Here is a 23,871-nt window from a genome sequence, read left to right as displayed (position 1 = left end):
TCTTTTAATTCTGGGGAAATTTAAAAAAAAATCACCACCCTAGGATATTCTTTCCATTTATTGGAAGGGAGGGAGAGAGGAAGAGAGGAAGAGCAAAAGAGGAGAGAGAGAGAGAGAGAGAGAGAGAGAGAGACATCGAAGTGAGAGTCACATTGAACCTGAGACCCTTTGCTATGCAGGGCAATGCTCTAACCACTAAACAGCATCAGCCAGGGCTCTGGGGAAATTTTTTTAATTCACATTTTATTTTAATGATGACAAATCTTTTTAACAGTTTTAAACATGTATTAACAAGCAATCGGAATATTTTTATAGAATAAGCCTTCATTTTCTTTTTCTCCAATTGAGGTATTGTAGATACATGCTTGGGGGTCTTCTAGATTTTTTTCCCTTTAAAAGGAATCTGGATGCTATGTGAGAAACACTGGCGGTACCATCCTTGGAGTTCCTGTGATTGAGAGGGTTCTTTAGGCCTGGGTGCCCCCTACTGGAGAAACTCAGAGTATCTGATGTGTGAGTGGTGTGTGTGTAGGATGTGTATAAATGTGTGTCTTCAGAAATACAGGTGTGGTTGTGTCTCTTCTTTCTATATAGTGAGCACACTCTACCCTGAGGTTTCTCTCTCTCTCTCTCTCTCTCTCTTCTTTCAAAAGGAAGACATTGAATGGGTGTCCCCCTTCTCTCTCAGGACTGGGAGGCTTTTGTCCCCTCTTGTCTAGCAGAGCAGTGGTGCTCGCTCCGTCTCTGAGAGACCTGGCTTTCTTTCATCCTCATGACAGAAACCTCTGAAGGATCAGTGTGACAGGCCTTGCTCGTCTGTCTCTGGCAGACCTGGGGGAAAGCAAGGTGGATTCCACTCTGGTGTCTATATAGAGCAGGGGTGGGGATCCTTTATTCTGCCGAGGGCCATTTGGATATTTATAACATCATTTGCGGGCCATACAAAATTACCAACTTAAAAATCTGCCTGCTGGCCCAGCCAGCGTGGCTCAGTGGTTGAGTGTCGACCTATGAACCAGGGGGGTCACGGTTTGATTTCCGGGCAGGGCACATGCCAGGGTTGCAGGCTCTATCCCTAGTGTGGGGCGTGCCGAAGGCAGCTGATCAGTGATTCTCATCATTGGTATTTCTGTCTCTCTCTTCCTTCATCTCTGAAATCAATAAAAATATATTTAAAAAATTAACCTGCTATATTTGGTCAAACTTTTAATTAACTCATCCCTAATGCTTTGACAGGGCCAGACCAAATGATTTCGAGCCTCATATGACCCAAGGACCGGATGTCTCCCCACCACCCCCCTACCATATGGCCCTTGTAGAGCCATGTGGCCCCTACGGGACTGGGAAAAGGGAGGCTATCTAACAAATGCATTGGAACAGCTGGCTAACCATTTGGGAAATCTTAAACAGAATCTCTACCTCATTCTTTCTACCCAAATGAATTCCAAATGGCTCAAAGACTTTAACATGAAAATTTAAATCATGAAAATTCTACGAGAAAATATAGGTGAATTTATTCATAGTCAGAAGATACGGAAGGCCTTCGTGAACAGAGCACACAGTTCAGTAGCTATGAAGGCGAAGGTCGGTCAAGTAGGCCTCAACTTCTGTTGTCAAAATGCCAATAAATAAAGTAAAAATAACAAACTGGAAAAAGGTATTGCCACCCACATGCCACACAAAGGCCTGTTTTCCTTAACTTGTACAGGGAGCAAATCAATAAAAAGGAATAATCCTAGAGAAAAATGGTCAAAGAATGTCAACAGGCTATTTACAGAAAAGAAGGACAAGGGCCCCAAATCCTGCAAAGATTCTAATTTTCACTCATAATTCAATAGGATCTAAATAACCAGGTGCCTCTTTAAACTCACCATGTTGTTGGAAATTAAAAGATTGACCCTCATTGGTGTGGCTCAGTTGGTTGGGTGTCGTCCCCTGAACCAAAAGGTTGCCGGTTTGATTTCCAGGCAAGGGAACCTGCTGGGGGTTATGGGCTCGGTCCCCAGCAGGGGGCATGGAGGAGACAGCAGATCCATATTGCGCTCTCACATTGATGTTTCTCTCTCCCTTTCCCTTCCTCTCTCTCTAAAAATCAATAAGCTATTCTTTAACAAAATAAAAAAAATAAAGGATTGATAATACCCAGTGTCAATGAAGGCTTAGGAAAATAGTCACTTTTATACACCGATGATAAATGTACAAACTTGTAGGATTTTTCTAGGACAATTTGACAATATATTCAAAACAAAAATTTAAATGCACATGTCCTTTGACCTAACAATTCTATAGCTCCGAATTGGCCCTATGGGTAGATAGATAGAAGTAGCTGAGATAAATGAACAAGGATGTTCATTATAGCTTTGTTTTAATGGCAAAAAACCGGAAAACAATGTACGTTTCATTAACAGGGGACTATTTAAATACATGATGGCACTGCCATAAATGAGATCTATACAACCACTAGAAGAATGAGCAAATCTATGTGTTCATATGAGAAAACCTCTAGATTCTGGTCAATTAAGAAAGCACACATATATATGTAATAATTTTAGTATTATGCATATACTTATTGCTTGTAGGACACACAAGAAATGTGGACAGTTACTGCCATTAGGTAGTTGGAGAGGGGAGCTGTTATTTTCTTCCCATTTTCTATCTTTCTGTGTTGTTTGACTTTTCAAACAACGTGTACATATGAATTTTACTTTTAATATTTTTTTTAAAAATTGATTTCACAGAGTGAAAAGGAGCGGGAGAGAGAGAAACATCAATAATGAGAGAGAATCACCAATCAGCTGCCCCCTACTGGGGATCGAGCCTGCAAACTGGGCACTTGCCCTGGCCAGGAATCTAAACGTGACCTCCTGGTTCATGGGTCAACACTCAACCACTGAGCAACACCAGCTCAGCTGAATTTTACTTTTAAAAGATCAACAAAGGCCACAGGCCAAAGACTGTGGACCAAAGAGTTTGATTCCTGGTCAAGGGCATCCAGCCCCAGGGCCCATGTGGAAGGCAACCAGTTGATGTATCTCTCTCACATTCATGGTTCTTTTTCTCTCTCTCTCTCCCGCTCCTACCTTCCTTTCACTTCATTCTCGGGTGAGGATTAAAAAAAAAAAAAAAAAGATCAACAAAGGTTATCTGGGCAGTGGATTTATGACTTATAAAACACACATTTCTATATATAAATAGATATATAAGATCAAAATATTAAAAGAAGATTAAAATGTTATGACTTACACAAAATAAAATGACCAAATTCAATCCTGAACATTCTTCTACACTTAAATTTTTCTTCTTCACCCCACAGGTTTTACAGAATGTGGAACAATTTTCTTGGTTCGCATGACATTTCTAACTCCTTTCCCAGAAGAGACAAGCCTGGTTTTACATTATTTTCACTTGAAAGTTTTTTTTTCTTTTGTTAATCCTCCCCAGAGGACATTTTCCCATTGATTTTTTTAGAGAGAGTGGGAGGGGGAAGAGACAGAGAGAAACATCTACGTGACAGAGACACACCGATTGGTTGCCTCCCACACATACCCCCACTGGGGCTGGGGATCAAGGCTCCAACTGAGGTACGTGCCCTTGACCAGGCCACAGCCTGAAGCCCTATCCACTGAGCCAGGGCAATTATTTATTTATTTATTTATTTTTAACAGAACGGACAGGCTACAAACATGGATTTTCTGACTCAACTGATATGTTGTTTCTAGACCCTGCTGGGGTGGGCTGGCTTTTTGGCACGGGACCCTGGATGTTGGGCAAAAACAGATGAGCTGCTCTGGGAGGAGGAGCACCCGTCTAGCTGCATTTTCTGAATTCCACTTCTCCTCCATAAATACCAACGTCAGAGTGGTGGCAGGGTCTTCTTTCCCTAGTGGCCGGCACGCACTAACTCGTGAGAGTTCTGAGACTGCCCCTCACCCATTGTGTTGGGTGGTGGAGTAGATGAAGAGGCGAGTGTGGGAGAGTGCTGGGCCGGGTGTGGCAAGTCCCCGCTCTGAGGGTAACTGAGTGTTCAGAGGGCCAAGCTAGGAAGCACACCATCTCAAGCTCTGTCCACAGAGCAACAGATGTTCACTGGGCATCTGCAGGGGAACAGGTGCTGTGCTGGTGGGTAACATGAGAAGGTGGCCTCAGTGAAGCCAATATGCCCGGAGGATAACATCTAAAGAGTAGGGCTAATTTCCTCATTGACAAATTTTCTTTCCAACGAAGTGGTTCATGGAAGCTATAAAGATATATTCCCCCCCAAATGCTCTTCTGTTTTGAAAGAGTAAAAGAGCAACCTGTAAACATTTTTAAAGGTGTTTTGATTGACTCGAGGCCTTCCCCAAAATTTGCCAGAAACAAAGGGGATTCTAGTGGAGTTCTAGCGCTACCTATTGGTGGCTGGAGAGAGAAATGGAGAGGAAGGGGAGGGATTGTGGGACACACCATGGTAGAGAGAAAACTTTCCACAAGCTACACTCACTGGGAAGAGAGGCCCCCCTGAGGCGCCTTTGGGTGAAGGTCGGACCAAGAGAGTGCTCTGGGATCTCTCTTAGAAAAGGTGGGTAGAAGTGAGATGTTACCCTGCCAACAGGAACCGGGAAATGTCTGTTTCCTATTCTGGGTCTAGGATGAAGGGCATTTGAAGTGACGGAAGGCTAGTGGCTGCTTGGACATGTGCCTCATGACTCCTATTTGTCTTTCAACTTTTGCCATGAAGGAATTTTACATTCTTATGTGGTCACATTTATCATACTTTTCCTTTATGATTCTCTGGTCTTTGTAACATTCTTGGAAAGGCTTTCGTGCCAAGTAGAAATCATTTAAAACATCTATGAGAGAAGAGGGATGCTGGGGTATTACCACCACTTTGAGCATTCTTCTTTGATTCCAGTTTTGTGGTTTGAAATCTGTCTTGTGTGCGCCCTGGCGAACTTCCTGAGAGCTGAGCCAAAGTGCCTGGGCGTCCTACGGGTCTCTCCGGTAGCAGGGGCTGGCTCAGGAACTCAGGGAGGACACCTTGCCTGCCCCAGGTTGTCTTCCTCAGCCTGGGCACTGGAAGGACTCTCATTCTGGGGCGGGTACAATATCACAGGGGTTGGATCCCGACCATCTTAGGCTTGTACCTCAATGCTTTACTTATCAGCTCCAAGCCAAGTGTCTTAGCTTCCCTAAGTCTCAGGGTTTTCATTTGTAAAATGGAGATGATGATGATGATAATAATAAAGTAACAGTAGCAATAATAGTACCTACATCACAGGGTTCTTACCCACCACCACCAGCCTGGTCTGTTTGGGTCAGTGGTTAGAATGTCAGCCCGAGGAACGAAGGGTCCCAGGTTTGATTCCCAGTTAAGAGCACATACTCGGTTGTCATGTGCAGGAGGCAAACTATTGATGTGTTCCTATCACGTCAATATTTCTCTCTCTCTCTCTCTCTCTCTCTCTCTCTCTCTCTCTCTCTCCCCTCCTCTCCCTCCTACTTTCTCTCTTAAAATCAGTGAGAAAAATGTCCTTGGGGGTAAGAATTAAAATAAATTTTAAAAGCCACCACCTAAACTAAGACCATCTAGATTTTCTCCTATGTTATTTTCTAGGAGTTTTATATTTTTCTTTTCTTTTTAAAATTGATTTTAGAGAGGAAGGGAGAGAGAGAGATAGAAACATCAATAATGAGAGAGAATCATTGATCAACTGCCTTCTGCACACCCCACATTGGGGATTGAGCTGGCAACCTGGGCATGTGCCCTGACTGGGAATGGAACTGTGACCTCCTGGTTCATAGGTTGATGCTCAACCGCTGAGCCACGGTGGCGGGCAAGTTTTATAGTTTTGAATTTTACATTTAGGTCTGTGATTCATGACCAACTAGGTCTGTGGATGTCTAGTTGGTCCTGTACCATTTGTTGGAGAGAATATTCTGGCTCCATTGTATTCTCTTTGCACCTTTGTCAAATATCAGTTGACTTCTTTTATGTGGATTTATTTCTAGGTTCTCTAGTCTGTTCCATTGATCTATATTTGCCTGTTCTTTCACCAATCCCACATAGTCTTGATTATTGTAGCTTTATAATACTTTTTGAAATTGGGTAGTGTCAGCCCTCCAGTTTTGTTCTCCTCCAATACTGTGTTGATTATCCTGTGTCTTTTGCCTCTCCAGACACACCTTAGAATCAGTTTGCTGATGTCCACAAAATGGCTTGCTGGGAGTTTGGTTGGGATGCACTGAATCTCTAGATCAAGGTAGGAAGAACTGACATCTTGACAATATTGAGATCTACTGTGTGTTTGGCCCTAAACTTAGCTATGGGAGGTGGGAGACTGGATTGGAGTATACAAAAGCATAGGGTGGGCTCCCCTATGCTGCTGGCAAGGAGACTTGGTCTCACACAGTGCCAGGCATGCAGGTAGTTTCAATAAATGGTTATGAGGGGCAATGAGCAATGCCAGATTCCAAAGCACCTGGGAACAAGGTAGTATGGTACCCATTTCATGCTAAGATGGGTACACAGGCTCCCATCCCTCAGAGGGCAGGCCTGGCCTCAGGGATACTTTGTGGGAAAGGTACTATTGAGAAAGGAACTAGCCAGGTGGGCTGGCTTGAGCAAGGCTCTCTGGCTGACTGGATGGCTGTATTGATAGGTTAATGTACTGATTTATTCATTGATTCATTGAATAAATATTTATTGAGTATCAGGCACTCTCCCCCTTAATGTGTCCAGAGACCCCCTGCAGTTCAGGCAGGAAAACCCTGTATAAGTTTTCTCATGCCATGATAGCTATGGGTGGGCTTTGGGGATGTCGGGGGACCCCTGTATTATGGCTAGAGATGGTTGTAGCTGTTTGCTATTTTAATGTTAGTTTCTCGACATGGAGGGAAGTGTCACACTATTGACTAGGGTGAACTCAAGTTTAGGGGAGGTCGAGCTTGGCCCAGATGAACCCCACTCTTGCCTGCCTGGTGGGGGATCATCCCTGTGGCTGGTTCTGGGCTTAGCATCTTGGAGCTCGGGAAGGAAGAAAGGAGACTGTCTGTCAAATATTTCATATCAATATGGAGACTCTTCAAGACTTGAATGGATCTGGGTGCTGTGGGGAGTGAGAAAAAAGAGGAAGAGAGAGGTGAACTAGCCGGAGGATACAGGGCAAGGAACAAGGAGAAGAGAGACAGCCAGGAAACACAGGAACAAACAAGGGTGGAGAGAAGCAGAGAAGGGCAGGGAGAAGGGCAGAAAGACAAAAGGAAAGAGGGAGAGAGGGAGAGAGGGGGAGAGATAGAGATAGATTGAGAGAGAGAGAGAGAGAGAGAGAGAGAGAGAAAGAGAGAGAGAGAGAATATGAATGAATGGAGTTAGCCAGAAGGGAGAGAAGTGAGGGAGAGAGAAGAAAAAATGGAGGCCGGAGCTGCTGCTGAAGGAGCCCCTGTGGGTTCTCTCTGGGTCCTTGCTGGGGTCCTCTCTCCCCTGCACGCTGGTGTGAGTGCTCAGAGCACTCACACATGTACACACCAGGACACACGCATATACACACTCAAACACGTTGTTACACTCACACTCATCTGCTTCCATAGGCACCGCCTTCAGAATCCACACTACTAGGGAGGTGGGGTTGCCATGGTGACAGGTACTGGCGTACCACCTTATGGGTATTAATAGTTTCCATTGAAGCCAGCAAAAGGGTGACTTCATCCAGCCCCTGTCTCCCTGGCAGGTCCTTTTTCCCTCCTCCCTTCCAGGATGAGGCTGGGAAGGGCTCTCAGGGCACGAAGGCCACTTCCCTGCCTGCTGGCAGCCCCCTTGGGGGATGGCTTGAAGGCCTCTGGGATTCTGCCCAGAGTGTGTGTGTGTGTGTGTGTGTGTGTGTGTTTGGGGTAGAAGATGAGGGGGGAGAAGAGTGCTGGGTTATTTGCTTCTCTAAGCTGGGTCTAACCACAGCCCCTGCCAGGAAAGGGTTTCTGAGGCACAGGACCCCTCAGAGGGGCCACTCTTGGGTTCTCTGGGCCCCAGTCAGTCACATCACCTTTTCTAGGACCTGGCCTGGGCTGGCCAGAGACTTGCACCCAGTTGACACTTGACAGTGGTGTCCCCTCCCATAGTACATAGCTCCCTGGAAGGGCTAGGGCCAGGCTAGGGAGGTTCCCCCTGTGCAGCATGGCAGAGGCACTCCTCCTCAGGCTGGAGCAAGGGCAGGGTTGGCCCTGCATGACCTTGAGGGCCTGGGGCTCCTCACATCTTACACCAGAGGCGCCTCTCTTGCCTCATCCTAATCCTGGCCCTGGCCCAGCTGGTGTGGCGCAGCAGTTGAGTGTCGACCCAGGAACCAAGAGGCCACTGGTTCGATTCCCGGTCAGGGCACATGCCCAGATTGTGGGCTCAATCCCCAGTGGGGTGCATGTAGGAGGCAGCCAATTGATGATGTTCCTCTCTCTCATCAATGTTTCTATCTCTCTATCCCTTACCCTTCCTCTCTCTAAAAATCATTAAAAAAAAAAAAAAATCCCAGCTCTGTTGATACTCCCAGTGTCGCCTGAACCCTCTTGGGTTAGGGGAAGTATCTATCCTGTCCTAAGCTCTCTGCCTCGGACCCTAATGCCTCTCACCTTCCTTCGGGGCCCCTGGTCTCAGGCTGCCCTGAGCTGTAGGGCCTGTTGCTGCCTCCGGACTCCTCAGGCTCTCACTTCTCTGTGACCTTCTCCATCTCTCCCTTGCTTTGCCCATAGCTCCAGGTTTAGACCACGTGGGCCCGTCACATTTCTGCTGTCCTCTACCTTGGGGGCCTCACTCCCTACCATCCCCTGACCCAGCTTCTAGCTCCTCCTCCCTGAAGGGAGGGTGGGACTCTGGGAAGGGCCTGAGCCTCCCCTCAGCCACTGTCTGCAAATCCTACCAGGGGCCTCACACTTCACACACACACTCCAAGGGAATTAGTCTCATCTGTACAGAGCCTTCAGATTTATTGTGATGCCAGCAGCAACTCCCAGTGACCTCATTCCAGCAGACTTCCTGGGGCACATGAGTGCGCGTGAGAGTGTGTACCGGCTTGTGTAGAAATGAGTGTGCAAGAGAGTGTAGAGGTGTGTGTGCAAATGTGTGAGCGTGCTGCTATTCAGAGCCCAAGGATTTCTGACGCATGAGTCATCGGTTAGGAGTGAGCCTCGGGAAGATACGCCCATAAATAAGACAGCACCCCTGACCTGCCATGTCCATTCTGCAGCTGGCTGGGCACATGATCCTGGGCATCTGAGAGGCTGGAGGTGGGGGAGGGGGCTGTGTTTTCCTCCAGACCCCAGAGAGCAGCTGTCACCGGTATTTCTAGCTCCCCTGGAGTCCCAGACATTTAAGGATGAGATGCCTGCCATAGGGTGGGGTGGAGGGCAGGGGAGGGAGATAAAGGGCCGTTTGGTTCAGAGGCTTTCCTCCCAGGGATCTTAGTGGAGTTCTGCTGGCAAGCAGGGGGATTCATCCATTCCACAAATACTTTTTGATAGTCTATCCTGTGCCAGGCACTCTCCTAGGGACTGGGGAGGGTATGGGGAATGGAGTTGACCTGCTCTCTCCCTCCCCTCACAGAGCTTAGGTTCTAGTTCGGGAGGCAGAACACAAACAAGGGGGAAGGGCTGCTTTCAAACTAATTCTAGAAAATGAAGCCGAAGAATGGTATGAGAAGTGACGGAGAGTGGCGGGGTTCTTTAGCTGGGGAAGGTCAGGGGGCGTGTCTGAATAACGAGGAGCCATCACATGGAGCCTTGAGGGAAGAACCTTCCATAACGGGATGGATGAGATGCCTGTTGCCAGCACAGGTCCTCACTGATTCAGGGCTAGAGGTGACCTCGAGGAGCAGGAAAGCAGAGTCTCTCTGAGTGGAGTGGTGTGGGGGCAAGCGGGGAGAGCTGGGCTCATCTACCCCTGATGGACTGGGAGAGGGAGATGTCCCATATACAGGTAGGAGGAGAATGACTCCCTCTTCCCTTCCTGCAGGCCTCCTGGGAGCAGTGTTGAGTCACAGGATGGAAGAGTCACAGTGAACAGGAGACTTGCTGAAGCCTCCTCCTCCAGAAAGCCTCCCCTGACTGCTCCAGGCCCCAGAGGTCCCTCTCTCCCATGCTCTTATGGCTGACAGAACCACTCAGTTCAGAGTTGGTTCTCTGATTGTCTGTTTCCCGAGCTTGGCCTGCAACCTAGTCTCTTTGGTCCGGTCTGTATTCACCCAAAGGCCCCCAACACTGTGTCCAGTAGCTGGACAGCCTGGGGTTCTTGTTCTGAGCCCTTGCCCCTTCAGATGTGACTGAGAGTGGAGGGTCAAATGCCAGGGTGCCTAATCTCACTTCATGTATTCAATCATCCATTCAATCATTTAAAAAAATTATTTTTCTTGAGCTTTCACTATGTGCTGGGCCCTGTACCTGGTGTGGGGAAATGGTACGGTAAATTAGAGTTTTCTCACTGCGCCTGGCACCTGGGAGCTCAATGTTCTTGCTGTACCGGTTCTCCTTTTCAAGACCGCGTTCCACTGTCCGTGAGAGGGATAAGCCCAGCCCTGGAGCCCCACCTCTGCCCCATATCTTACCCCGACCTGGGCCCGGCACCCCCCTCACCCCCCAGCGCCCCGAGGAAGAGCTCGGGGGAGCCGGGAAGCGGCGCGCCCTGGAGCCACAACTGGCTGAGCGGGCGCGCGCGTGTCACTAAGACGCTCATTCACCAGCGCAGCTGTCACCATAACAACCGGAGCGAGGGAATCCTGGCGACGGCGGGGGGCGAGGGGCGGGGGCGCGGCGGCTGGAGCGGCGGCCAGAGGAGACCCACCACCAAGGGAGCGCCCAGCACTCTCCGCGCTCCCCGGAGCCCCGCTCCATGCAGACCGCCCGGCGGTAGGACGCCACGCACAACACCGCAGCGGCCGTCCCCGCGGGCGGGGACCAAGCCTGCCGCCCAGCCGCCGAGCCGCCAAGCCGCCAAGCCGCGAGCCGCCGGGCAGGCCGAGCCTCTGAGCTTCCGCGCCAGGAGCCCTGACTCTATGGCCCCGGGGGAGCGCGCGGGAGCCGTCGCGCCGCCCCCCGCCAGCCCGAACCCGAACGCGAGCCAGAGAAAGTGGGGAGCCCCGGGCGCCGTGGGCCCCGACCCAGGGGCCTGCCCGCGGCCCCGGCCCCCGCCGCAGGCGATGGCAGGCAGGTAGACGGCTCACGCGAGGACCCCCGAGGCGGGCTGGACCCGCGGAGGACCGCGGAACCCAGAGCCAAGGAGGAGAAGAGCAGCCCGCCAGCCCCCGGCCGCAGCCTCACCAGGGCCCTCCCCCGGCGGCGCGCGCCCGCGCGCGCGCACACACTTGCACTGTGCCTCCGCTCCTGCCCAGCCTCGTCTGGCCCCCACGAGCGCCGAACCCCCTGGGGCCGGATGCCATGGGTAACAACTTCTCCAGTATCCCCTCTCTGCCTCGAGGAAACCCGAGCCGGCCGCCGCGGGGCCACCCCCAAAACCTCAAAGGTAAGGCTCCGCCGGGCCGGGCGCAGCTGGAGGACTAGGGCGCAGGTGGAGGGGCAGGGAGAGATGAAGATGTATAGTTAGGGAGGCCGGGCAGGTGCCACCTGTTGTGCGTATTTGGAGACAGGACCTGCTTATTTCTTAGGCCGTGGAGGTGGGCTGGGGGTGGGGGCGGCCTGTGGTGATGGTGGAAACCCCGGAGGATGGCGTTCCGCGGGGTCTGCGCAGTTCTCCATGCCAGTACCGGGAACGCCACTGGAGTCCCCTCAGGCCCTGATGTTTGGTGAGCGTACTGGCTGAGGCATACGGGCTGAGGAAGGGCATTTGCTGGGTGGGTAGGTTAGTGTGGCAGGATGCTCAGGCTGGTCAGCTGTGCTTCTCAAGGGAAGCATCAGCGTCTCCGTTTTCATCTGCCCTGAGCTGGAGAGGTCAGGCTGGAAGCACTAGTTGCATTTCCAATTGGAGGGTCTTAAAGACCCAGGACTGATTTATAGCAGCCTGGAAGAAAAAGCCAGAGCTGCTGGCCTCCGGGGTCCTCTGCAGTTGTTGACTTTTTGCATCCACGGAATCAGCTTGGTTTCTGGTTCCCCCAAAGGCCAGAGGTTCAGTTGGAACCATAGAAAGGAGGGGCTGGGGACCTTGAAGCAGAGGAACGTTTACCAGGAAAGTCTTTGCCCTCTGAGTCCTGGACCCACTCGGCACTCTCAGGGAGACCCTGGGCCCAGTTCTCGGCCCTGCAGCATCCAGTGCTGTCTCTGACCTCTGGGTCCTCAGACCCCACGGATTCCCTTCAGGAAGCTTTCTTACTCTCAGAACTGGCCAGCGCTTGTTCTGGGCAGTCCCGTGACTAAGAACCAGGAAAGGACGTTCTTGGGCTTTCACAGAGAACAACCCACTTCTTCAGCCCCCCAGGTTATGAGAAGGATACTGATAATGCCCTTTGACAAAAAGCATTGTTGTTTGCGAAGAACTTTCACGGGAGCAAGGAAACTGCTCTGGGGTGTGAGCAGCACCAATCAGACCCATTTTACAGTTCAGGCGAAGAGAACCGATGCTTATTTCAGTTCCCCAAACCAGGGAGAGGCAGAGTTAGGCTGCAGACCTCTGTCTCTGACTTGGAATTCTGTCCTCTTTTTTGCTGGACAGTTAACCTTCAAGACTAGGGGAGAGGAGAGATGGGACCACTGTCCTGCATTCTAATTCCTACCCTTTCAGAACTTCAGCTCTCACTCGGCTTGGGAAAATCAGTGGGCTTGTTGTGTCTTTCCGGAAATTCCTATGGTGGTACATGTCAACAGCTTTTAAAATATCACATTTGTTGGCCTTGTGATTCCACCTAGAGGAACTGATCCTAAGGAAATGGAGATGCTGGCAGGTGTTCATGCACCAGGCTAGGATGTTCATGGCGGTGTTATTTATATTAGGAAAACAACCTAACAGTCCTGTGGTCATGGTATATCCTCTTGGCGGAGTATTATGCAGTCTTTACAATTGTATTTTTGAAGAATATTTCATAACTTGGGAAAATGCTCACAGCGGCATGACAGTTGAAAAGGCAGGATACAAAGTTGTATAGACTGTAAGATCCCAGTTTTGTTACAGAAAAAGATACAAATGCCAAAATACCAGCCATAGAAAGAACGTTTCCAAGGGTTAGCAATGGTTTCCTCTAGGTAATGGGATCATATATTTTCTTCCATTTTTAATATTTTGCTCATTCCTGAAATAAGCAAGTATTATTTTTAAATAATCAGAAATAAGCTGTTAGTATTAGCATGTATAAAAATTGTTTCTGAGCATGGGAAACAGATTCCTAATGATGGAGGAAACTGTGGACATCATCCAGTTCAGGAACAAGTGAGAAGAATGAAGGAAAAGGATAGTGATTTGCCCAGTTACTCAGTGGGTCAGTCAAGAGAAGGTGGCAAAGCCAGGCTAAGACCTTCAAGGGCCGGAGTTAGCTGGGGGCCAGTGACCTGACTCAGTGCTTTAATGCTCACAACATGTCCCCCAAAAGGTCCTGTTCCATCCTTGACCCTAGGGAAGCCCAGAGAAGGCCTTGATAATTGCACCTCTTTTACCTAAAGTTTGGGATTGTAGGGATGTGAGGTCTTTGTGGCCGGGGTCTTGGCAAGGGAGGGAGTGGCCGGGAAGAGGGTCTGAGGCCCTTTCACCTCCTGGATCCCAACCTAACTTACTCCTCTGCCTGACTTCCCATTTATCTGACTTGGAAAAACCTCCTGCTGCTGCCTCCTTGGTTTGCAGGGATCAATTCTTCCATGAGAGTAAATGGTGGAGAAATGCTTTCCCAGCCGTCTCCCTCTCCTTGCCCGTCTCCCTTCAGGCTTGATCTACTGGAATCCACCCTCCCGTGCCCCTCCCACACACCTGCTGGAGGTGGTCATGCGATTTTTATTCTGCTTCTTCTAAGCCTGAGGTAAAGGATTAGAGCATGCCCTCCACCCTTCATCCAGGGTTTACTGACCCTCCTTCCCAGCCTGACTTCTCTCCACCCCAATAGAGCCATCAGCTCCATTCTGTGATTGTTTTAGTGTTCAATCCAATTCCCTTCTACTGGTAACTGTATCAGCACTGACCTAGGTGTCTTCTGTGTTATCTCAATGGTCATCTAGAATTCCATTCCACTTTTATTGTTGTTGGCTTTGACACTGGTTTCGATGCTAAGATAGTCCACCCAGAGTTCTGCTGGAATTCTTTTTATATTCACCCAGACCTCAGCTCTACTTCTTAGCCGTGTCCATCCAGAAATTTGCTGGGGGCAGGGAACTCTTGATTTCTCTCTCTCCTATAATTGCAATCTCTATTGATTTCTCAACGTTTTAATGAAAACAGCTGCAAGGAGCCTGGTGTGATAGGGACCCCGGGACTCATTGGTCTGGCTGTCAGGCTGACATGAAACAAAGCTCGTTGGTCATGACCTGTTGGGTGGTAGTCTTTGGTCCTCTTCCTGGAGGCACACTGACCTCATTCTACTTCTGGCTATTCCCACTGGGAACTGAACAGTGTTGGCGTAGGAGTGTCCAGGAGAGAGGTCCAAGGTATAGCTCTGGGCTTAGGACCAACAGTTACGAGGCGCTGAATGCTCCTGAGATCCCTGTGCATTCACAGGCCGGAGATCTACTTGAAAAGGCAAGGCTGAGGGGAGAATGCCATCAAGTGCTGGGTGGACTGTTGAAATGCCAGATGCGTGTGGGCAGAGGTCAGAAATAGGAGATCAGGAAGGGTTTGAGCTGGACACGGAGGGAACTTGCAGAAGTTGGGTAGATGGCAAGGAGTGCAGTGGGTTTCCTAGGTGTGGGAAGGAGTAGGGAAAGGGACATTCAGCAAAGCTTGGAGGTGGAAATGAGTACTTTTTTGTATATATTCTCAGTGATGGGCATAGGGTGACTAGGTAGGGGGTTCATGCTTCATGGAGATAAATACAGAGAATAAAGGTCTTTCTCCTTCCCCAGCACTTTCCGAGTGCCTGTCTGCTTGGTGCTAAGTGTTGGGGGAATGGTAACTAGGAGGGCTCCTCAGTCCCAGTGGTCACCCATAACTGGGGACTGGATGGGCCACCTCCCATCTTTTTCTTTTATTATGGCAAAATTCACGTAACAGAAAATTCACCATTTGAACATTTTAAAGTGTAAAATTCCATGGCATTTAGGACATTTACAGTGTTGAGCAACCACTACCTCTATCCAGTTCCAGAACATTGTTATCACCCCAAAAGGAAAGCATGTACCCAATAAGCAGTCACTCTTCCTTATCCCCTCCCCTGTATCCCTGGCAACCACTTTCTGTCTCTGTGGATTTGCCAATTCTGGACATTTCAAATAAATGGAATCATACTGTATTTGTCCTTTTGTGTCTGGCTTCTTTCACTGAGCATAATGTTTTCAAGGTTCATCCATGTTGTAACATGTCTCTTTCCTTTTTGTGGCTGAGTAGCATTCCATTGTGTAGCTATGCCACCTTTTGTTTGTCTGCTTGTCCGTTGACCGACACTGGAGTTGTTTCTACCTTTCGGTTATTGTAAATTTTGCTGCTATGGAGATGTGTGTACCAGTCTTTGTTTGAACACCTGTTTTCAGTTCTTTAGGGTATATACCTTCCATCTCTTCAAAGCTGATGTTTTTTGAATTGGACATTTCACAAAGCTACTGGTTGTAACAGCCACAGGGAGATCGTCCCTCTCCAGCTTTGGCTGGGTGTGACACCAGCAAGACACCTGTTGTTTCCAGAGTCTTTTTTCCATGTGGGCGGAAGCTCCTGGCCAGCAGAGGGGCCTCTCAGGTCAGCCTGGGTTCTTCCAGGTGGGCCAGAGTGAGCCACATGAACTTGTCTGCAGTCCCTGAACTTCCTCACTGCTCTCCGAGGGTGGGGGTCAGGTGCATCCTCTCAGGACACGGTCCTAGCCATTCGCCAGCCTTCATGTTCTCACTGCGACTTCCCTGGTCTGTGTCCTCATCCCAGATGTTGCAATAGCTGGCCTTTCTGCCTTCAGCTCCTCCTTTGATGCTGCCGGAGTGATCTGCCTAAGGTACTCCTTTTATCATGCCCCTCTCCTGTCCACAGCCTTCAAGGTTACGACCAAGATTGTTATAACCAGGTAATCAAGGCCTCCTTTCTTTGGACAACCCATAGATATTTTCACAGCCCTTGTCTGGGCTCCTTCCTTGGTTGTCATGATGCTTACCGGTTAGGCGAGCTCATCCAGCTCTCCACCCCCAGCAATGCAGCAGGCAGACCTGCAAGATGGGGCTGGGGGCCCCTTCTGCTACCCCAGACTTCAGAGAGTCTGGGCTGAGACAGCCCCCAAGTTGAACCCTTAGCATCTATTTTGAAAGCCTTGGTTTTTAGTTCAGCCTGACCTTTGAACCCTGTATTGTTAATCATAACAATAATAATTTATATGTACGGTGTATTGGGTAGCTACTGTGTGCCATGTACTAAATATAGATTATTTGCATTAATATCCTTCTGACAACCTGCTGGGGGAGGTATCATTGTCAGCATTTTGTAGATGGGGAAAGAGAGGCTCAGAGAGGTTAAGTAACTTGTCCTAGACTACACAGTTAGTAATGGATGGAGCTGGGATTTAATACATAATAATACAAGAATAAACTCTGTGTTTCACCTACTTACAATTGTAAGCTTCCTTTTGCTCCACCCTATACCCTATCCTGCCCCCATAGTATTCATTCTTAGTGAGCTCTGTCTTTCATTGTGAGAAAGAAAATGGGGAACAATATCCAGGTCTCTGGACAGAGCCCCAGAGGAGGGACAGGGAGTACCGTGGAGTTTATGCTGCTCCTTCCCAGCCCCTGCCCCTTACACCTTCCTGCAGGGTTTCAAGCCATGCACACCTGTCAGCCAGTTATCAGACAATTTCAAGGGAACTTTCTGTTTCTTTGGGCCAGTGTTTCTCAAAGGGAGGTGTTTCTACTGCCTGTATCAACTCCAGCATCAGCTGGAAGCACGTCTAAAATGCAGGGCCCCAGACCCCAGGCCAGGCCCACTGTCTCAGAATATTTTGTGGATGGGGCCCCCAAGCCTGCATGTTTAACAAGATCCCCAGGTCATTCTGATATACCCCAAGGTCTGAGAACTATCAAGGCTGTGGGGCCTCAGAACAGACATACTCTGTCACTCCTGGAGTGGATGAGATCAGGCATCTCAGAGGAGGGGGGCCTGGAGTTGAATAGGGAAGGTTTGGAATGGAGCTGCAAGGGCAGAGAGGCAGGGCAATGCGAGGTGCGTGCAGGGACAGTGAGCAACTCCTCTTGCCTGGGGTGTGGGTCCCCAGTGGGGAGATGAACAGGTCAGTCTATGAAGGTAGCAGGGACCAGATCTTGGATATGAGGATGAATAGGTTAGACTTTGTCATGTAGGAGTGGGAGCCACGGATGGCTTTTGAGCAGAGGGGTATAGTGATTTCATTTAAATAGTAGCAACAGCAGCAAAATAAAGGCTGAGGGATGGAGGGAATGAAGCACCTTGGGCTGCTAGGAAGTTAATGGAGGCTGCAGGCCTTCTGTTGTAGGCCTAGCTAAAAGGGCTGGGTAGGGCAGCCAAGCCGACAGCCTCATCTAGGGATCCCATGGGTAAATCTGAAGCATTCTGACTTATGGCCATGGTCAGCAGGGCCATTGCTCATCAGAAAGAAAAAGCATTTTTAAGGAGTCCAAATCCTGATCCTAGTAACTATGTTAAGTACATTCATGTAGGTTAATTCATTTAATCTCCTAATTAATTTGAGGTAGGTACAATGGGGCCTTGACTTACGAGTGTCCCGACTAACGAGTTTTTCGAGATACGAGCCATCTCTCGGCCGATTTTTTGCTTCGAGTTGCGAGCTAAAATTCGGGTTACGAGCCAGCTTCAGATACCCCACCGCTAGTTGGCGCAGCGAACATCACAGTGAATGCCACAACATCAGCCCAGCATCACGTGTCTCACTCGTTCACTTTTGATTTGACATACGAGTAATTTGAGTTACGAGATCCGTCATGGAACGAATTAAACTCGTAAGTCAAGGCCCCACTGTATTATTATTCCCATTTTATAGGTGAGAAAATTGAGACTAATCTGTTTTAAAAATTTATCCAGAAACACTGAACTAGGAAAGGGCGGAGCTGAGATTTCTACCCAGGACACCAAAGCCCACAAAGGAGAAAATTGGTCTTGGGGGGAATTTCTGCATATGAGGACTCTCTTTGCCCTGACCGTCTGAGAGAGTATGTGCCCACTTCCAAGATGTGCACATTGAGGCCCAGGCATTGGCTCCAAATCACAGAACTCAAGATGGAGGCAGGATGAACAAGAATGATAACAGAGGAGGAAGACTGGGGAGGAAGGCAGGCAGGAGCTCCAGGGGTGGGCAAACTTTTTGACTCGAGGGCCACAATGGGTTCTTAAACTGGACCGGAGGGCCGGAACAAAAGCATGGATGGAGTGTTTGTGTGAACTAATATAAATTCAAAGTAAAACATCATTACATAAAAGGGTACGGTCTTTTTTTTTTTTTAGTTTTATTCATTTCAAACGGGCTGGATCTGGCCCGCGGGCTGTAGTTTGCCCACGGCTGAGCTAGTCCCTGCCCAGGGCATACCTCCACCTGGTGTACCAGTTGCCTGGACTTACTTCCTGTTGGTTGGTGATTCTCTCATCCCTGATCCTGCACACCCAGGAGCTAGAGGATGTGGGGCCACTTCTCACTGAAACAGGTTGCTTTGGCAACCCTGGGCAGGGTGCAAGTGGTCTCCTTGGTAACACCTGGGAAACCTGCCTGCAGGGACGGAGAGAAGTGGGCTGGCCAGTGGTCAGGCTGCGTGGCACAGGAAGAGCCAGGCCAGGCCACTGAGAACCCAGGCTCATGAGGAGGGTCTGGCTTGTGGAATAGCCTGGGCTGCCTGTTGGCCATTTTCCAGCAAGCCAGAGCCCAAAGGCCCTGGGGGCCTGCCTGGTGAGACCAGAGCACTAATGGGCCAGCCCAAGTAGTGGGTAGAGATGGGGTAGGGGTGGGAACAGGATGTGAGCGGGAGACTAGAGGCCCTGGTTGACAGATCCAGCTACAGGGTTTATTAAAAGATGCTTATCAGAGGTCATTACCGGGATCCTGCTGCTCCGGGAAATGAGCAGGTGCTCAGGCCTGTGGGGGTGGGCTGAGAGAAAAGAAGGGCTCGGAGAAGAGGAGGAGGGGGAGGGGGAGGGGGAGGACGAGGAGGGGGAGGAGGGGGAGGAGGAAGAGGGGGAGGAGGAGGAGGGGGAGGAGGAGATGATGATGATGATAATAGATGGCGTCTCTGGGAGGCAGGTGGCAGCCTTGGCTTTCTGCTCCAGCTGCAGTTCTGGGGGTAGGCGGGGCTCTGTGCTGGGCTCCCGGATTGAGGTTCTCCCAGAGTGAGGTTGGGGTTCCAGGGATGCTGTGATGCTCGTTCTGTTGTTTAACAAACGCATACTAAGTATCAGTGATGGGTCAGATGCTCTCCGAGGCGTGAGGATGCCGTGGTGCACAGAGCAGGCGAGGGCTCACGGCCATGGAGCAGATGGGAACAATGACATTAAACAAGCACGAATCGGAAGAATGATCATAATTACCAACGTGCTGTGTTCCAGAGCCTTTTTCACCTATTATCTCATTTAATCTTTAAAACAACCCCCAATTGAGAGCCTGGAGCTGGGCTTGGAGGGCACTGGCGAAGGGTGTTCCTGGTCGGAGGCCTAGCACAGGCCTCTGTGCCTGGGGACAGAGCTTGGGGCTGGCCCACCACCCCAGCTAAGTTGGAGGGGCTGAGCCCAGGGCTGTGTCATCCCAGCCCTTCAGGCCAAGGAACTTTCAGCAGAAAATCATTAAGCGTCTGCTCCCTTGCCCCTCTGTCCCCGGAAGAAGTTGCTGACCACAAAGGCTGTCTGTGTGGGGCTGCGGCAGGAGGAAGAGAGAGGAGCCTCCTTGGGACGAAGGGAGAGGGGGAGGGAAATATGTCTGCTGGCTTGCCTGGGTGACCTTCTTTGCTTCTGTTGCCCCCAGGATGCCACCCTGGCTGCTGCAGAGGTTGGGATGGGGACAGGAAAGGGGGAGCATTGCCAGGGGAAGGTGCTATCGTATGGTGAGGGCGGTGGCAGTTCCACACGCTGCTGGCTGTCACCTTCCTCTTTTCCCCTTGGCTGCCCGGCCTCTGGTGCGTCTGCAGAAAGGCTGGTTTCTCCAGGGCATGGGCCAGTCTAGAGTGTGTGTGTCCAAGTCGGGGTGCCCAGGTGCCCTGAGAGCGAGACGAGGAGCCACTTTGCCCCGATAGAGTGAAATGGCTAGGATGTCCCAGCCAATTCATTTCAGGCATCGGTGCCTCCTCTGTGCTGGGCATGGGGCTGGGTGTGGAGAACGGAGAGGTGAGTACTGGGCACCGTCTCTGCCCTTGAAGTGCTCATAGCCCAGCCTCATCCAGTTCAGACATCCGTCCGTATGGGCAGCGTGTCCTGGAGCCCTTCTCCTCCTCTGAGTCTGCTTTCTTTTGCCTTTTCTTTCCCTGATCTTGCCAGCAAATGCTCTTTTAAACACATTCTTCCTGAAGGGAGAGGACTGGCAGGTGGTCAGGTACCTGCATGGGGCTCTATATCCTAGAGATTGCTTTGCCCTCTCTCCTTTCTCACCCCAGGTCTGGGGTTCTCAGCCCCAAAGAGGGGAAGTGACTTGCCCAAGGCCATGCAGCTGGGTTGGACCAGGTGGTAATAAGGTCTCGAGGCTCTGACCTGTGGGATGTTGTTCTCAGGAGGTGGCAGAAGTGAACTCTGGGGCATTCACGGGGACGAATGCTCTGGGGCAAGAGAGAGGCAGGGAGGGACCAGGCAGGAGGCTGCTGCAGTCCTCCAGGCCAGGCGAGGTGTGTGACTCCTACCAGTGCGGGACAGTGAGCAGGGAGGCATGTAGATTGATTTGGGAGAGCCTGTAGAACAGTGGTTCTCAACCTTCTGGGCCTTTAAGTACAGTTCCTCATGTTGTGACCCAACCATAAAATTATTTTCGTTGCTACTTCATAACTGTAATGTTGCTACTGTTATGAATCGTAATGTAAATATCTGATATGCAGGATGGTCCTAGGTGACCCCTGTGAAAGGGTCGTTCGACCGCCAAAGGGGTCGTGACCCACAGGTTGAGAACTGCTGCTTTAGAAGATCCTGACTCCAGGGCAGTGGTCAGTGAGGCGCGAGGTGGCTTAGCATGGAAGAGCTTGGATACACTGGGAGGGTGAGCCTCTTGGGAGGTCAGGGCTGTGTGTGTTCCCTGGAGAGCTGTGTCCCACAAGGCCTTGAGGTCTTCGAGCCTGGAGGATCAACAGGTGAGCAGTTCAGGGCTGGCCCAGAGCTCTTGGCTCCAACCCTACCCCCTGGGACACCATCAATAATTAATGTCCCCTCTGCTTTTCACAGGTGGCTCCTGGGTGAGCAGAGGCAGGGCCCTGGCACCTGTGGTGTGATGTGCATCTGACATCTGCTGGTCCCCGAGCCAGGGGCCTGCAGTCCCACTCTAGCCAGGCTATCTCAGGTGGCTCCTCACCCCTGTGGGGGCCAGGTTCCCCCGCACACACACACAAACCATAAAAGGTGGCCATAAATCAGCCAGAACTGGAACCGGCCAAGGCTGCTCTGGTTTTCCCAGAGTTGAGATCAAAGCCCCAGATCCTCACCCTGGGGCTCAGTACTTGTTAAATTATTAATCTGTCAAGGGAGACGCAAGCAGGAGGGACTGGATGGATGGCCATCTAGCAAAACAGAGTGTGGAAAAATGGGTTGAGAAATGAGATAGCAGGTGGGAAAGAGGAAGAGAGGAGAGAAATAAAGCTGTTTGTCCCCTGGCCTTTGACAAAATTGTAACATATTTAATGTGTACAACGTGATGTTTTGATATATTTATATATTGTGAAATGATTCCCACAATCCATCAACACATTCATCACCTCACATAGTTACTTTTTATTTTTTTTTGGTGAAAATGCTTAAGATCTACTCTCTTAGCAGATTTCAAGTAAACAATACAGCATTATTAACTATAATCACCATGCTCTATATTAGATCCTCAGAACTTATTCATCTGATAACTGAAAGTTTATACACTTTGATCAACCTCTGCCTATTTCCCTACCCTTCCTCCTCCCAGCCCTTGGCACCATGATTCTACTCTGTTTCTGTGAGTTCAACCTTCTTCTTATTTTAGATTTCACATATAAGTGATGCTATGCAGTGTTTATCTTTTTCTGCCTTAATTCACTTAGCAGAATACCCTTCGGGTTTATCTATATTGTTGCAAACGGCAAGATTTCCTTCTTTTTTATGGCTGAGTAATATTCTATTGTATATGTATCACCTTTTAAAAATTCATCTGTCGACAGTTAGGTTGTTTCCCTATCTTGGCTTTTGTGACTAATGCTGCCAAATAACATAGATGTGCAGCTATCTCTTCAAGATAGTGACTTCGTTTCTTTAAGCTATAGACCCGGAAGTGGGATTTCTGGATAATGTGCTAGTTCTATTTTTTAGTTTTTAAGGAACCTCCATACTGTTTTCCACAATGGTTGTACCAATTTATATTCCCACCAACAGTGTATAATGGTTCCTTTTCTCCACATCCTCATCAATATTTATCTCGTCTCTTTTTGCTAATAGACACCTAACAGGTATGAGATGATATCTCATTGTGGTTTTGATTTGCATTTCCCTGATGACTAGTGGCTTTAAGCATCTTTTCATGTACCTGTTGGCCATTTGTACATATCATTTGAAAAAACGACTATTTCAGGTCCCTTGCCCATTTTTAAATTGAATTGTTATTTTTTTTGCTATTGAGTTGTAAAGAGTCCGTTATATATTTTGGATATTAACTGCTTTTCAGATATATGGTTTGCATATGTTTGTGTGTGTGTGTGTGTGTGTGTGTGTGTGTGTGTATGGACATTTTTTAGTTTGATGTAGTTTCACTTGTTTATTTTTTCTTTTGTTGCCTGTTCATTGGGTGTCAAATCCAAAAAAAATCATTGCCAAGATCAATGTCAAGAAGCTTTCCCCTAAGTCCTTGTAGGAGTTTTATGGTTCCAGTCTTATGTTCAGCTCTTTAATTCATTTTAAGTTGATTTTTGTATATGGTATGAGATAAGGGTCCAGTTTAATTCCTTTGCATGTGGATATACAGTTTTCCCAACACCATATTTTTAAGAAACTGTCCTTATCCCATTGTATATTCTTGGCACCTTTGTTGAAAATTAGTTGACCATAGATGCGTGGGTCTATTTTTGCACTGTCTATTCTATTCCATTGATCTGTATTTCTGTTTTGATGTCAGTATCATGCTGTTTTTATTACTATAGCTTTGAAATATAATTGAGACTAGGAAATGAGATGCCTCCAGCTTTGCTCTTCTTCCTCAAGATTGCTTTAGCTATTCAGGGTCTTTTGTGGTTTCATATAAATTTTGAGATCCCCCCCCCCTCCATTTTTCTGAAAAATGCCATTGGAATTTTGATAGGGGTTGTATTGAATCTGTAGATTACTTTGGATAGTATGGACATTTTAACAATATCAAGTCTTTTAATCCATGATCACAGAATATCTCTTCATTTATTTGTGTCTTCTTCAATGTCTTTCATTATAGTTTTCAGTATACAGATCTTTTACCTCCATGGTTAAATTTATCCCTAAGTATTTTTTTATGCTATTGTAAATGGATTTATTTATTTATTTAATATATTTTATTGATTTTTTACAGAGAGGAAGGGAGAGGGATAGAGAGTTAGAAACATCGATGAGAGAGAAATATCGATCAGCTGCCTCCTGCACACCCCCCACTGGGGATGTGCCCGCAACCAAGGTACATGCCCTTGACCGGAATCGAACCCAGGACC

General features: G+C 48.9%; 1 protein-coding gene across 1 annotated transcript in view; it reads left to right on the top strand.

Moving 5' to 3' along the window:
- Positions 1-10,779: 10,779 nt before the first annotated feature.
- Positions 10,780-23,871, top strand: part of NEURL1 (neuralized E3 ubiquitin protein ligase 1) — a 71,557-nt gene continuing 58,465 nt past the window's right edge. Inside the window, 1 exon segment of the mRNA XM_070432356.1 lies at positions 10,780-11,476. Within this exon segment, the coding sequence (XP_070288457.1) occupies positions 11,392-11,476 (85 nt within the window). The 5' untranslated portion in view covers positions 10,780-11,391.

This window comes from Myotis yumanensis, unplaced genomic scaffold (genome assembly GCF_028538775.1).
Source record: "Myotis yumanensis isolate MYYU_CA2020_CCGP unplaced genomic scaffold, mMyoYum1.0.hap1 SCAF_13, whole genome shotgun sequence".
NCBI lineage: Eukaryota > Metazoa > Chordata > Mammalia > Chiroptera > Vespertilionidae > Myotis > Myotis yumanensis.
Note: the sequence above shows the minus strand (reverse complement) of the source record. Positions and strands in the feature narration are given on the sequence as shown.